The sequence below is a fragment of the Eublepharis macularius genome, chromosome 11 (genome assembly GCF_028583425.1).
Source record: "Eublepharis macularius isolate TG4126 chromosome 11, MPM_Emac_v1.0, whole genome shotgun sequence".
NCBI lineage: Eukaryota > Metazoa > Chordata > Lepidosauria > Squamata > Eublepharidae > Eublepharis > Eublepharis macularius.
In genome coordinates, this window is record NC_072800.1 from 29,493,364 (window position 1) to 29,507,464 (window position 14,101).

At 42.8% G+C, this 14,101-nt stretch overlaps 1 protein-coding gene across 1 annotated transcript in view; it reads right to left on the reverse strand.

The window, feature by feature from the left end:
- Nucleotides 1-11,442, reverse strand: part of STAC (SH3 and cysteine rich domain) — an 87,716-nt gene extending 76,274 nt beyond the window's left edge. Inside the window, exon 1 of the mRNA XM_054991613.1 lies at nt 11,203-11,442. Coding sequence (XP_054847588.1) covers nt 11,203-11,310 — 108 coding nt within the window. The 5' untranslated portion in view covers nt 11,311-11,442. The remainder of the gene's footprint in view (nt 1-11,202) is intronic.
- Nucleotides 11,443-14,101: the final 2,659 nt, after the last annotated feature.

Sequence of the window (14,101 nt, forward strand, 5' to 3'; positions counted from 1 at the left end):
TCTGTACCGTGGATGACAAGAGGACACGCCATGTACTAATTGTGGTTACCAAGCCAGGGACAAACTATGATGTAGAACCCAGTTTAGTGTCTTCTGACAAAACAAAGTTTGACGAGCATTCTGCTTTCAGTTACCACAATATGCATCCAGATATCACTATAGTTCAATTAAGCAATGGCTTATCATGATGTCTGAACGCACCCTTAGTATCTGAATCAGAACAACTTTGAAGAACTGCCGCTGTGCACAGCCGATGTTGCAACATGGCACTAATCTTGTGCTTGCAAATGCTATTAGTGTTTTGCTTACCAGTGAATGGGCTTACAAGAAAACAGATAATCGACATGACACAACATGATTTTAAAATATATACATGGAAACAGACACATCCAGAACGTTAGACTTGCCTTGCATTACCAAACCAGCTATCTAGACCACCTTTTTGTTTCAAACAGCAGCTGGCCAGATGATGCCTTTGGGAAACTCAAGGCAAAAGCTTTCCGCATTGCCAGCACCTGGTTGTCAAAGATACACAGTTTCTAAACATTCCTTTTAGTCATTGGACCATATTTCCCCTGAATTTTCCAAATCCTATCTCAGACCCCAAATCACATACATGTATGTCAAAAACACAGGAAGGTGATTTTAAATTAACATTCTGGCAATATAAAGGCATTTAAAAAGTACGTGTTGATTTTGAAATGTTAGAAAGCTGACCTTCGCATTTATACCGGCTTTTCTGTTTTTCACACAAGCACACCAACAGCAGAAGGGCTGAAGAGGCACGTGTGGATTTTGGCCTAAGCTGACTGGCCATCATTGTATCGCTTTGTAGTAGTGAAATCCAGTTCGGAAATTTATATGCCGCCTCACCAGAGTCCTTCTCATGGCAGTTTGCAAGTAAAAATAATAAAACAAACATACAAGTGCTTTTTAAAAATATGCCCCCCAAAATCATAAAATGGACATATTCTGTAAGAGCAAACAGTGGAAATCCAACATCAAAAGAGCATTCATTTAATTTCAGTTCACTATGAGCTGACCTCTAGAAAGTCAATTACGACTAGAAATAAAACAAACAGTGATTTACAAAGCAATCCTACGCAGAGTTACTCCAGTCTAAGCTCATTGATTTCAACCAACAGCCAGTCAGATAATGCCTTTGGGAAACTCATAGGCATTAACAGCCACTTCCAGTCTGGATTTCGAAGGGCTTAGACCAGAGTAACTGCACAGGAGAGAGTTGTCAACAATATCTGTATCCCACTCTTCCTCCGAGAAGCTCATGGCATTTGCACATATATGGGATCAGCCCTTTTAATTCTCACAACAACTCTGTAAGGTGGGGTAAACTCTCCCTCTATCATTGCCTTCTGCCAGTAGTTTTGTTTGACATACCTCTAGTAACATCTTATTGAACCTCCACCCTGGCGGTGTATATATTTTTATCTCAAAATGATTTTACTGTATTTATATAAGTATTTTACATTTAAGTTTGTTTTAATTATCTGTTGTTCACTATCTTGAGGACACTATTTTTGGGTGGAAACATATAGATAACAACAATACATAATAAACTGAGAAATGGTGACTGGTCCCAAGGTTACCAGTGAGCTCCATTGCAGAGCAGCAGGATTCGAGTCCAGTGGCACTTCAGAGACCAACAGATTTTAAAAGTTGTTGTGAGAATTAAAAGGGCTGATCCCATATATGTGCAAATGCCCTGAGCTCCTCAGAGGAAGAGTGGGATACCGATATTGTTGATAACTCTCTCCTGTGCGGTTTTTAAGGCTTTTGAGAGTGAAAGTTCCCTTCTTCAGACACAGAGCAAGGAATTGAACACAGACCTCTGCAATCCTGCTTTAGAACTCTGTTATACTATATCACACTGCCTCAGCATTGCTGACATAATAGATATGTCTATCCACAGACAGGCAGCTGGCATTTTAAAATTCTCTTTCTGAAGAGAGTTCAGATGGATTTCAAACTCAGTCATATGGTTCCTATCAACACAAAGAATGTAAAAACTAGTTAGGACAATTTTTTTTAAAAAAAAGAACTCTGACCTTGTTTCATCTCTGTATGCCTATATTGGAATTTATGCTTCTTTTCAAGTTCCTACTATGCGTATCCTCTTTGTATTATTTAATGAATGTCCCAGTCGTTGATTGCACGGACTTAAACTGTGTAATCTACCTGGAGTCTCAATAAGAAAGGCAAATGATTACTACTACTACTACTACTACCTACTACTACTACTACTACTACTACTACTACTACGCTACAGAAAAGCAGGCAAAGAGCAGTGACATGAAATTATTTTCTGCTTCAAACAAGACTAAAAAACCTCCTGTTGATTCAAAGACAGGGAACATCTTTTATGCTCTATGAACAGATACATGAAGTTGAAAATGGGTTGTATGTTACATCATTGTTTCTCCCTCTCAGTATAAGAAGCCTCATTCATTCACCACATCTACTCACCATTTTTTGTAGAGATATAGCTTTGGAACAGTAGACTATTTTCAAATCCTCTTTGCTCTGTGTGTGTGTGTGTGTGTGTGTGTGTGTGTGTGTGTGTGAGAGAGAGAGAGAGAGAGAGAGAATTGTTGCTGCAACCCTTGAAAATGCAGTTTGTATGTTGAATGTTTATTCTGCAGCATGAAGGAGCAAACATCATTTGAATGCCATTCTCTGCCCTTGTAAAATATTCAATAGCCAGTAACCTATCCTTCACAAACAGAGACTCTGAGGATATTAATTCCATTCTGTGGGCAAAGTCTCCATGCAACTCTATAGGCCAAACACACCATGACTTAAAACCAATTAGCATCAATAGGCCTGCAAATTAAATAATGTAGCTCTAGACCAGGCCCTGATATTTCTATTTGAAACGTCACTTACTTAGGATATTTTTACCATCAACCAAGTGGTAAATGACATTCAGACATATGATGCATGGCAATTCAGGGAAATGGTTGGAAGAGCAGCTTACAATGTATTATACGGCTTAATCAAATTTTCATTACATATTTGTTGAACTTCTAAATTATCAATGCTTTCTTGCTAATACCCCGTTGGTCAAGCTAGGCCAGGGTTTAGAACCATGAGAAATGCTCTTGCCTCAGCACCGAGTAGGTCATTGCCTTGTGCACATTTGTGCAGTCATTCTCAGAGGAAAGGCTAAAAGTAGGATGAAGCATGAGTTGCATCCACATATCTTTGGATGTTGCACCAGAAAAGTTATTCCAAGAGTCTCTGTCTGGCTAATGCCCCACCGTGCTGAAATTGGACTCAAGTTCTAAGCTAGTGGAAAAGCAGTGACTCAACATGGCGTTCCTCCATGGTTGAAGGCAACTGAGCAGAAAACAATTATGAAACAAAACTTTAGGAAATGGCTGTACTCAATCACCACAATTCTGACATGCTCTGCAGTGTCTACAAGTATCCTCTGTTCTCATTGACCTAACACAGCATGTTTCATTTCTGCTACTCTACCCCCAGTACCATGCCAGACTGGACCTTGATTGAGTAGACACAAAAAAAGTTTTCAGTATGAATGGAATGTATAACATAAACAAGTAAATAAAGAATGCATTGTTATTCCAGAGAGTTCAGAATCTATTTATAGTGATGTACAGATCACACAAAAAACTTGTATAATAAGCACAAATATAGGGAAGTCTAAAAGAAAAAAAGACCAGATGTCAAATAAACAAGTCTGCAAATATTGAAGTTATCATAAAGTTCTGTGTGTATCCCTAGCAGTCAGCTACTGCACGAAATAAGGACCGTTTGTCTGCAATATGAGATGCCTTAAAAGTTAGGACAGAGCCAGAAGACCTGGTCAAAACCTTGGATCTGGGAATGCAGACAGAGGGGATATTAAAAGCCGTGTGGTTGATTGCCGCTGAAGACTGTTAGATCCTGGCATGAAAAACAAATCACAATAGACAGCTCAATATAGGTTCATTTAGAAGAAAATACCTGTTTGTGCCCCTATGACCAAGTATGAGCAGTGAGAGAACATGTTTGGATTCTACAAAACTTTGAAAACGAATGCAATGTCCTGCCATTGGGAATATGTGGCTCATTTTAATCCATATGCAATTGCAAGATAAAATTATATTTGGGATCCCACAGTTTAAACTTTACAATTAAAGCAAAAAGAGTAGGAGAAGTGGGAAGATCTGAATTGCCTGCCCTTTCGGAAGGTATTTGCTGGTTGATCCTGGCTAAGAGAGAAAGAGTCGACTACTCTTCCACAAACTGGAATTTGTCTTTTTGTAAGAATATTAATAGACTAAACCTGCAGGGTCTACTTCCCACTTAGAGCATAATGCAGAAGTATTAATCTGCCATCATAAAACTAAGAAAAGGGCATGGTGATAAAACACAGCTACCAAATATCGCTGAAGATCACCGTCACAGTTCAAATAATAAATCTGCAACAACAAAAAACTTCTTGTGTGTAAATCATGTAAGCTGTAATATAGCGTGTAAAGATTATTAACCGAATACTTAAAAAATAGTAGTAATGGAAGCCCAGCAAAAATAATAACCAACAGAAAAAATCCAGGGTTGACCCCGGTCATGAGATCAAATACTTATGTTCAGGGATGCAAATGTGTTGTCCCACTACGCTATTGCCATAAAACTAAACTTTAAGGTCCCTTTGCCGGTGCTGTATGGTGACAGGTACTAGGTCCAGCTGGCAACCCCCAGGAGCTTTTGGGGGCACAGAAACGTGTTGCACCTTGTTGTGTTGTCAGTTCTGGTTGTATAACTGATAATGACATAATGTGTCACAGCAATGATCTAGCAACCCCCGCCCCCCCCCCCCCCGCCAGTGCTGTATGGTAAAACCATAAAACTTGAGGGAATTACTAGAGTATCATCGCAATGCATTACATCACTTGAGTTATGCAACTGGAAGTAACATTGTGGCATCACTATACTATCAGTTTGGGCCACACAATTTCTCTTGCCCTGTGCAGCAGTGGGCTGCTGAGGTGAATGCTGAGAGGTCTCATGCTATAGTGGGACACCTGGTCTCCCTCCCTAGCTGCCGCCCAAGTCTCAATTTAATAAGGTTGCCAGCTCCACGCTGGGAAATTCCTGGAGATTTAGAGGGTGAAGCCTGGAGAAAGCAGAGTTTGAAGAGGGAAAGGACCTCAGAATGGTATAATTCTATGGAAGTCCACCCTCCACAGCAGCCATTTCTCAAGGTGAACTGGTCTCGGTGGCCTGGAGATCGGATGTAATTTTGGGAGATCTCCAGCCACCACCTGGAGACTGGCAGTCCTCCTGTGGCATGCAGTTCCCAAGCTCTGGCACAGCACAACTGTATAGGCTTTATGGTCTGTGGAGGCTAGCATTACTGCATGCCAGCCACACCTAATAGCCCAAGGCAAGGCAAAAACGCTTCTGCCAGGATCATCCTAAGCAGAGTTACACACTTCTAAGTCCAATAAAGTCAGAGAGCTTAGAAAGGTGGCTTGGGATGGCACTGTTCGTTAGCAAGGTAAAAGCACCCAGCCTTTCAACAGCTCATGTCTGCTTGTTCCTAAACCAGACCTCGTGCTTTTCTAACGGAGGGATCTTAGGCAGAGCTTTAGGGGCTAGACATTCATAAATGCACTAAAGCAGAAGCAGACTTGACATGTATGAAATTCCAATGAAACTCCAGCCTTATATCAGCCATTTTGAATGAAGATATTCAAATCTAGCCCTTAACTTTTGAAGATTTAATCTAACATCTGTATGGGAAAAACGGAGATTGCCAAGTATAGGTGCTTAAGATTGCCTCCTTAAGCTTTGAACACATAAGGTGTTCTCATGCACCTGAAAGGTATTTTCAGAACCACCATTAACCACCTCATTATACCCTTCTTAACTGACTGAAGTCCAAAGGCTTAGAAGGGGTCTAACTCTGCATGGGATGGCACTTTTTGATGCTTTGTAATCTATTTGGAAGTACATCACTTGAGTGTTACTGTAGGCAAAAGCAAGCCAATTTAAATGAAATGCACACTTAGTCCCTATAGCTTTTCTTCAATTTACAGCTTGGAGGAAGATGAAAAATGAAAATTCCTATTGTGTATTGCTCTAATTGGTCATGGTTGTGTATGACAAGTTCATCTAAGCTTTAAAAGCTGACAAAGGTGTCAGTTGCCCCTAATATTTTAGCCTTACAGACCTGCTTCACCTTAGACAGAAGGACACATTTACTGATCCGTGCAGGCAGGGCTCTGGAAACCTTATTAAAAAGATGGAAAATTCTCACTCCACTGCAACAGAATTCAGGCTTCAATCTGATCTATCACTCTGGGCCTATGGTTGCCAACATCCAGGAGGGACTTGGAGTTTTCCCAAAATTCCAACTGATCTCCAGACTGCAGATATCAGTTCCCCAGGAGAAAACTGCAGTTTTGGAAGGTGGGCTTTATACAGTATCACATCACTGCTGACTGCTCTCTCCCCAAATTCTCCCTCCTCAGGCTCTACACCAAATATCCAGGATCCAAGATTTCCCAAAACGCAGTTGGCAAAAGTTTGCACACTCAGCAGATTCTTACAACAAAGCTAATCATGAATTGTAGTTCGTTGGAGACTGCGTATTTGAATATGAGCCCATGGGGGGAGGAATAAACTCCTGTATATATAGCGAGTCAATGAGAAAAGTTCAGTCTAAGTGTACGGTGTGAAATATACATGTAACAGAATGATTTCTGATGCAAATCTGCTCTAAGCCCGCTCACGGGGAGAGCAGGCTGTAAATTAAAAAATAAATAAATAAAATGAGGTGGTAGAATTGATTTAGGGTTACCAGCTCCCCGTGGGGGCAGGGGGTTTCCCAGCCTCTGCCCCGTGCCACCTCTCACCTGACCAGTAGGGGCGGGGAGGCATGGGACTGGTGCTGAAAACTTCAGAGAGCATGCGCACTCCGGAATGCTTCCATGTTGCACTGGGAATTATGTCATTCCCGGCACAATGCAGAAGTGACAGTAAAAATTGGTCCCAAACACTAAATATGAGGGCAGTTTTTATTGAACTGGCCCCTGGCATGATCTGTCATAGCTGTGTCACACAGGGATTGATGTCATTCCCAGGGCAATATGGGAGTGTTCTGGAACACCCCCCATGACCCCCCTATCCCTCAGCTCCAGGGGACCTGGCAACCCTAAATGGACTTTACCACTTTGGACTGCAGGTAGAGAATCACCTTTTGGAATGTTCCTCCAATGTTCGTTAAAAAATTATTAAATTAGCACAGAGTGTAAAGAGTTGGGCCAGGACAGAACCTCTCTCTGTGCTCCACTACTTTTCAGTTTGGATGGAGCTTTTTTAAAATGAAAAGGAACATTTAAAAATGAAATCCACCTCCTGAAGTCTTGAAGTGCTGTGTCGTATCACTTCCTCATTCTGCCGTCACTCTCCTGTGTGTGTAAACTCTGCCTCAGTTTTCTATGTGCAAGGAGTTTGCTCTCTCAAACTACATAGACCTCCACCTGCAGCTTGAAGCAGTTTACTCCCAGAAACCTGTTGACAGGCTTAATCTAAAGCCAGTTTACACAAAGTACACAGATTTACTTCAGCGGTCCCCAAGTGAACCTTCTTAGAAGTATATGCCATTAAAATCAGTTTTGCTGCCAAGGAAGGGTATTTGGGACTGAAGTATAAATTGATTTTAGAGGTTTACAGGTCAAATTGTTAGCTTCTTTGTTGGAAAATGGGGCTCACTGTAATGAAATCTACTTCCCTTTAATCCTAAACATTTATTCTTAGGAGAAAGTCCCTCAGTTCCAGTGGAACTTTGTTCCAAATCAGTGTGTTTAGGATTATAGCCCTAACCAAAGGAGTTGGGTGACGGCTTGTCTAAGTTAGTTCATAAACTTGTCAGATGTTCTGGCTTGACCTGGAGAATGTGTATTTGTTCTGATTTGCTTTCTCTCCTGCGGTGAAAGTCTAAACTTATGAGTCTCTGTGAGAGTTTGGATCCAGCAACAGACATCTGGCAAATCTAGTTATAAATGGTCTAAGATGTGGCAAGCGGGATACGGGTTATAAAAACATGTCCAGTTGCGACTGCCCATTAAACCATAATGCAGAAATAATTGCATAAATACAGGGCTGAAAACTTAAATTGTTACAAATCACTTCAATCCCTACTCTAAATACATTTACTGGGAAACAAGTCCCACTCGTTTCAAGACTTACTTCTGAGGGAGGGGGAAAGAGAGCTCAATATGTTCTGGCCTCTTGCCTGTCCTTCTGTCTTTCAAGCCAGAATGTAAGGAAAGAGCTGTAAGAACAGTTGCTTAGGGTGTTTCCATGAAAGACTGCTAGGGTGGCTGTAGGGTTGCCATCTCTGGGTTGGGAAATACTTGGATATTTGGAGGGGGAGCCAGAGGGAGGACCTGTGAGAAGACCACCTTTAGTGGTCTTTCCTGTAAGGTCAAAAAGTACAAAAAGAATCGCAAAGGCAGCTGCTTTGGTAATGTGGTTATATAGTGCGGCACTATAAAGACTGACTGTCTTGGCGCTCTCTCTAGACCCATAAAAATTATTCCGTCAGAGCTGCAGTATGAAAAGTTGGTACTCCACTGTGGTAACAGCCAATTCCTGAGGCAGGCAGAGGAGTACAGGAGTTGGTGGGGAGCCACACCTTATTTCCTTACTAGGCTGGACTATAATGTCACATCATTACGTAGTAACAGCCAAATGGATCTTCTTCTTAAGATATACAGCATATAGACCTAGTGAACATGGATGGCTAATGTATATCAATAATGATTTGGCTATCTTTTTTTACCAAAAGCGAATGATTATCATTCAGCAATAAATAATTAAAAGTAACACGAGTCCATGCAAAATATGACAAATTCTTATTGGTGTACAGACACACAGTGTTCTGTTTCAGCTACAAAGTTGAAGGATACTATTCACTACCCACTGAATTAAATTTCACCCCAAATTAGTAACCCTAGATTTTACATTTGCCTTATTTACAAAGCTGACAAATTCAAAACACAGATTTTTCAAATGAGGATTTTTAAACAAAATTTTGAAATTTAAGGGTGACTGCCCCCCCTGAGGTTTTGTTCTAAAGGGTAGTTTGAATATTGGTGTACTTAACATGTCACAACAAAATAATTAACATCTCTGTATTTTTAGTAGGAAGAAGCACTTATAATATTCACAAATGTAGCAGAATTTGGTATAGAGACCTTTGACACTTCAACTTAAAGATCTACTGTGTTTGGCTAAAAATAAAATATTACTATTGTTCAATGTGAAGAACATGCACTCCAATTCCACATACGCATCCCTGCAAAGCAAAGGGTCATTCAAAACTCAGGTTGCCAACAGGCCTTGAGAAAAATTTCCTGTCCCTTTAATAGGGGCTTAATGGGATGTGATTTACCTCCAAACCATAAAAAGCTTCAACTTTCCATTTCAACACAGTAAATCTTTATTAAAGGAACAGGACATTTTTAAAATGCCTGTTAACAGCCCTATTCTTAGAACTCAAATATAACATTCTGAAAACTAAATTTTAAGTTTTAACATGCCAAATGTGTATGCTGGGTTCCAGAGATATGAAAGGGGATCCCCCCTCAAAATTTCACAGTTTTAGAAAATGTATCCAAGTTACATTTTGCTCTGCACAAAGCATTTTTATCCTTTATCTTTAAAAGCACTTGTTAAATAATATTTAAAGACTTGTTTATATTTGCTGAATGTAGGCTGCAATAAGTTGTATCTCCCATAGACATGAAAGAAAATATACACGAGTAACTATAACTACTGCATAACACAACCTCAGAAAAGCTGCCATGGTGTAGTGGTTTGACTGTGATCTGAGAAATCCAGGTTCAAATCCCTACTCTGCCATGGAAGCTTGCTGGTGACCTTGGGCCAGTCACACACTCAGCCTAACCTACCTTACAGGGGTGTTGTGATGATCAAATGGAAGAGAGAATGTTGTAAGCCAGTTTGGGTCCCCATTGGGAAGAAAAATGGAGTATAAATAAAGTAAACAAAAAAAATTCCCTCTCACGGGTAATAATGGGCCTATAGCCCTGTGGCAATGACTCCATTTGTTTATATGACCTCATTCTAAAGCTGGATCTTCCACCATGTTGGATATCTTCTCTGACAGGCCTGTTAGAATCATACCAGTTTCCTTGAATCAAGGCCCATCTGGTGGCTGCAGCCGTGACTAGCTCTTCCACATTACTTAAGTCATAAAATTCTAGAGTAATTCCCCAAATCTTTTTGCTGTACAACACTGTTGTAAGGTATTACTGATACACATCAATTTGTCTCTTGCAAAGAAATGCTATAATCCCCTCCCAAAGGTCCTCGCATCCACATAACTGCGGTAGAAGCTCACACCAGCGATGTATGTTATGCGTGGATCAGAATACTGAGGTAATATTTGCATCTGAGGATTAAAGGAGCTGGTTGAGGGACTGGTTTGTTAGTAAACAGTTACAAGTTACTATAGTTTAGTCAGTACCTCCTCCCTGTTCCATCACGTCTCAGTTGAACAGAAGAGCACCACTGTTCCCTTAGTCTGCTTTGTTCCACTTATGGAACTCTGTTCCTAACTAAATGCAATCCATTAAGAAACTTTTCACCTTTTAAGTCACTTAATTTTTGAAGCATGGGATGCACAGCGTAACCATCAACCTCACCAGCCAGAGATGTCAAAACCAGGCCAGTAAGAAGACTTTATGGGGACGCTGCCTGTCACGGAGTCTTCTCTTAAAATAATTCCTCTGTTATCTTGAGCTATTGACCTAGTAATCTGCGAAATGGCAAACTTCCTCGAAAGCCATTCAAAAAAGAGAGATACTCTTAGCACAGTCTAGTTAGAGAGTGGCCCAAATTTGCCCAGTATAGGGCAGCCTTCAGATACTGATGGACAGAGGGCTGAATACCTCCCCCAAGCCTCCAGTTAAAAATAAATAAATAAATAAAACTTTCCCAGTCAAGAATTCTAACTAGAGCCAGGTACCTTTCCAGGTTGTAAAACTCTAGAGCCACCTAAGATCAACGGGCGAGCTGGGATTTCACCCCCCACTTACAACAGCACCGGGCCCCAGCCGGAGAAAGGCGGGTCCGGCATGCATTCTTGCAAACGAGCCTGAAAACCCACCATCCCCATTTTAAGGAAGGCGGCAATTTCAGTACCTTGGACTCCTGGCTGGTGCTGGAGGCCGGCGAGGGGGGCTGCTCGGGGCTTTCCGCGTCATTTTCCTTCTCCACGTTGACTTCCACCGCGCTGCTGGGAGGAATCATTTCGGCAGGGAACAGCCCGGGCGCCTCTCCTGGGCTTTATTTCACGTGCTGCCGCTTCTCCATTCCTGCCAGGCGAACGAGCCCCTGGCGGCGGGCTCAGCCGGACTCTCCCGGCAAGGGGGCGAGCGCCTCTTTTGTGAACCTTGGCACGTCCCCCGCCTCCCTCCCGCCTCCCCCGCCTGCCCTACTCCGCCCCCGAGAGCTCCTGCCGCAAGTTACTCCCCGTCGAGCTCGGCCGCGGGGCTGGGTCTCCTCCGGGCTCTTTCCCCCCTCGCTCGGCTCCGTCCCTCCTCATCAGCGCGGCAGGGCTGGAGCGCGGAGTCGTGACCGCCGGCCCCGCGGAGCCGAAGGGGAGTGAGCTGGAGCGGCAAGCCAGAGCGTAACACATGGAGCAGCCGCGCGAAGGGCGGAGCCGGCGTTGCCAAAGCGCTTCAACGCCCTGTGCCGGAGCATGTGCGCCCGTAGTAGAAGCGGGGAGGGAAGGGCAGCTGCGCGCCTGGAGGCTTGTCAGAGCCGTCGGAAGGCACGCAAGCCGGCTGCTGTGGGGCTTGTACAACGCAGGGCTATTCTCACATGCAGGGGGACCCGTTTTGTGCTCTGGCTGCTTCTGAGGTTTGAAAAAGTGCTAGCGCCCCCCCCCCCCGCCAGTAAATAGTTGAGGGAAAAGGTGAGTAATGTCTGCCCTGCTTTAATTTCCCTTCTTTTCTGCCTTCATCTTAGGGAATGTTTCAGGGTGTGTGCTTGTAGACTTAAGGGGAAGCAAGCTGGACTGTGGGGGGAAGCTTAGAATAAACTTGTAGGCTAATAGCTGCCCATAGCTTTTCTTTAGGATGAGGCTAAACTCCACTTCTTCTCTTTCCAGATAAAGTATCTTCTAATACTTTCAAATCATCTCTGTGGGGCGTTTGAATGCGCAGATCAGGTTTATTCACACAGATAGTGTTTGACTGCAAATGGAAGTGGGACACTAGTTTTGTGGGAAGCCACCGGTTCAAATCCTGCTGCAGCCGTCAGCTGATTAGGCAAGACTTATTCTCAGCCACCATTTTGCCACTCCCTCTCCGACATATGTCAGGACCCAAACATTCAAAGTATCTATCTGCAAAGCTCCAAAATAAGCATACTTATTATAAAATAAGGAACTGATTGTGAGACCCTAGGGCAATGATATCTTATATGCGTCAGAATATTACCAGTATTTCATTAGAATACACTCCCAGTATTGAAACGGAAGTTTTGCCATTATGGCGCCTCTCTTCTTTTCTGCAAATATATTTGAAATAAGGAATAAAGTTCTTCAAAATAAAGAACAGGTGGTAAACCTTCAACTGTGGGGGATAGGTACTCTTTATCAGGGTCTACGGTGAACCAGCTCTCCTTCTGGCCTTGTATGCTGTTTCAGGAATAAACCAAATAATTTTCTTTCCGAACTCTTGAGATCATATGTATGAGATGCGATAGAGGGTGTGCATTTGGACCAGACCCAGAGAAATGATGCTTGAGCCATGGTTGTTGAAAGGCTTACTGAGGGTTGTATTTCTATAAATCGATTAGTTTTTAAGGTGTCAAGGGACTCTCCTTTTTGAGGTAATTATGTGAAACACTTTGACGAGTGAGAAAGAATCGGGGCTTTTTTTCAGCTGGAACGCGGTGGAACAGAGTTCCGGAACATCTTGAAAATGGTCACATGGCTGGTGGCCCCGCCCCCTGATCTCCAGACAGAGGGGAGTTTAGATTGCCCTCTACACTGCGGTGCGGAGGGCAATCTAAACTCCCTTCTGTCTGGAGATCAGGGGGCAGGGCCACCAGCCATGTGACCATTTTCTCCAAGGGCAACCCACTGAGTTCCACCACCTCTTTTCCCAGAAAAAAAGCCCTGGAAAGAATTATACCCATCCAATCCGATACATGGCTATCTGAACATACATCTTGCTGAGTTCAGGGGGACTAACTCCTTAGTAACATCCCGCTAACAACCACTGACTTCAGCAGGGTTTACTTCTGAGGAGTGGGCTGCAGGTATTATTGACCTGCAGCACATTCCTAAGCATATTTACTCAGAAATAAAATCACTTGGGTTCACTAGGGCTTTGTCCCAGGTTTCCTAGGATTGCAGTCAAAGATCCAAGAAATCACAGGTTTGTTCTACTCATGCACCTGATATTTTTTTCCCCTTTCAGCCTGCAACTGTTGCTCTATAGTTTCTAAAGATAAAAATGCACCTTCGGGGTCGTCAGGTTGGGTAGCCATACAAAGATGGTATGAGACAAATAGCACCTTCAAAGGCTGTTGGCTGTTTGTCTTCATACAGCTCTTGCTCCTAATTCCAAGTTCCAACTGCTCCATGAATACAAGATGGTTTGGGGATATTATATGAAAAGATAGCACAGGGTGGTGGGGGGGAGGGGAGGGAGTCAGGCTTGTGTGTGTTTCTGAATCCAGCCTCAAAGCAATCTTGAGAGGTAGGCTACGCTGACAGAAACTTGACCAGGACCATTCAGACTTCAGGGCCGTGTTATTCATAAGGCTGACCAGGCTGAAGCCTAGGGGCCCTGCAGGGACTAGAGGCCTGTCAGTTTTTTTAACTGAGGCACTGTTACCTGTGCCCTAGGGCTCCATTGGTTAAAGTCACTTTGCACTCTGCGCCATAGCTCTATGTGTACATATATATTTATCCATATATATACTCTCATAAGGATACTATAAATATTTATTTATATACATTACTTTAATGCCACATTGCTTGTGTGTGTGGGTGTGATGCCCTCAAGTCATAGATGAGTTATGGTGA